The sequence below is a fragment of the Calidris pugnax genome, unplaced genomic scaffold (assembly GCF_001431845.1).
Source record: "Calidris pugnax isolate Ruff unplaced genomic scaffold, ASM143184v1 scaffold20, whole genome shotgun sequence".
In the NCBI taxonomy this organism is placed as follows: Eukaryota; Metazoa; Chordata; class Aves; order Charadriiformes; family Scolopacidae; genus Calidris; species Calidris pugnax.
Window position 1 is genome coordinate 15,867,412 of NW_015094510.1, and position 753 is coordinate 15,868,164.

Here is a 753-nt window from a genome sequence, read left to right on the forward strand (position 1 = left end):
CGTTAAAATCCCGCTACGGACGCCGGAGGCCGCCGCCTCCCGCCGGGAGCCCTCACCGCCCCTCACAGCCGCCAGCCCGCCCCGTCACGGCAAGACCCACCCTCTCCTTCCACTCCCGCTTCCTATTGGTCGAGGCTCCCGCCCGTCAGCGGCGGTTGCCATGCCGACGCCCCGGCCGCGGCGACGCCCTGAGGGCGGAACGGGGCCGCCATGGGGGCGGGTCCGCCATGGGGGGCGGGGCGGAGGGGGCACCGGGCGGCACTGCCACCGGCACCGCCACCGGCACCGGGACTGGCACTGGCACCCATGCACGGCGCAGAGGAGGCGGTGGCGGCGGGGGGGCCGCGGGTGAGCGCGGCGAGCACGCAGACCGACAGCATGGCCGGTGAGCGCCGCCCCGTGTCCGCTGTGAGGGGCCTGGCTGCGGGGGGCGGGCCGGGGCCTGCCCCGGCTGTGAGGGAGCCGCGGCCCCACCGGCGAGAACGGCTGGCGGGGAGGGGAAGGGGTGTGTGTTGACCGCTCTTTAGTGGGTCTCTTCTCTCCTGCCGGGTCCTCCGAGGTGTTTAAGGCAGTGTCCGGAGCCGTCCGGTTTGTCCTCGCCTCAGGGCGCCGGTGGGGCTCTTCCCTCCCCGGGGCTGCCCAGAGAGCTCCCGCCTTCCCCTTCCTCAGCTGCTGTTTCACGGGGTGCTCCTGCTCCCCGCTACACACCGTCCAATAAAGTATTCCCCCCCCCCCGCCCCCCCCCCCCCGTCT

The 753-nt window shown here is 74.5% G+C and overlaps 1 protein-coding gene across 2 annotated transcripts in view; it reads left to right on the forward strand.

Annotated features, from left to right (window-relative positions):
- Positions 1-257: 257 nt before the first annotated feature.
- Positions 258-753, forward strand: part of CDADC1 (cytidine and dCMP deaminase domain containing 1) — a 16,308-nt gene continuing 15,812 nt past the window's right edge. For both annotated transcript variants that reach the window (XM_014966222.1, XM_014966223.1), the window contains exon 1: positions 258-385. In XM_014966222.1, the coding sequence (XP_014821708.1) occupies positions 307-385 (79 nt within the window). In that variant the 5' untranslated portion in view covers positions 258-306. The remainder of the gene's footprint in view (positions 386-753) is intronic.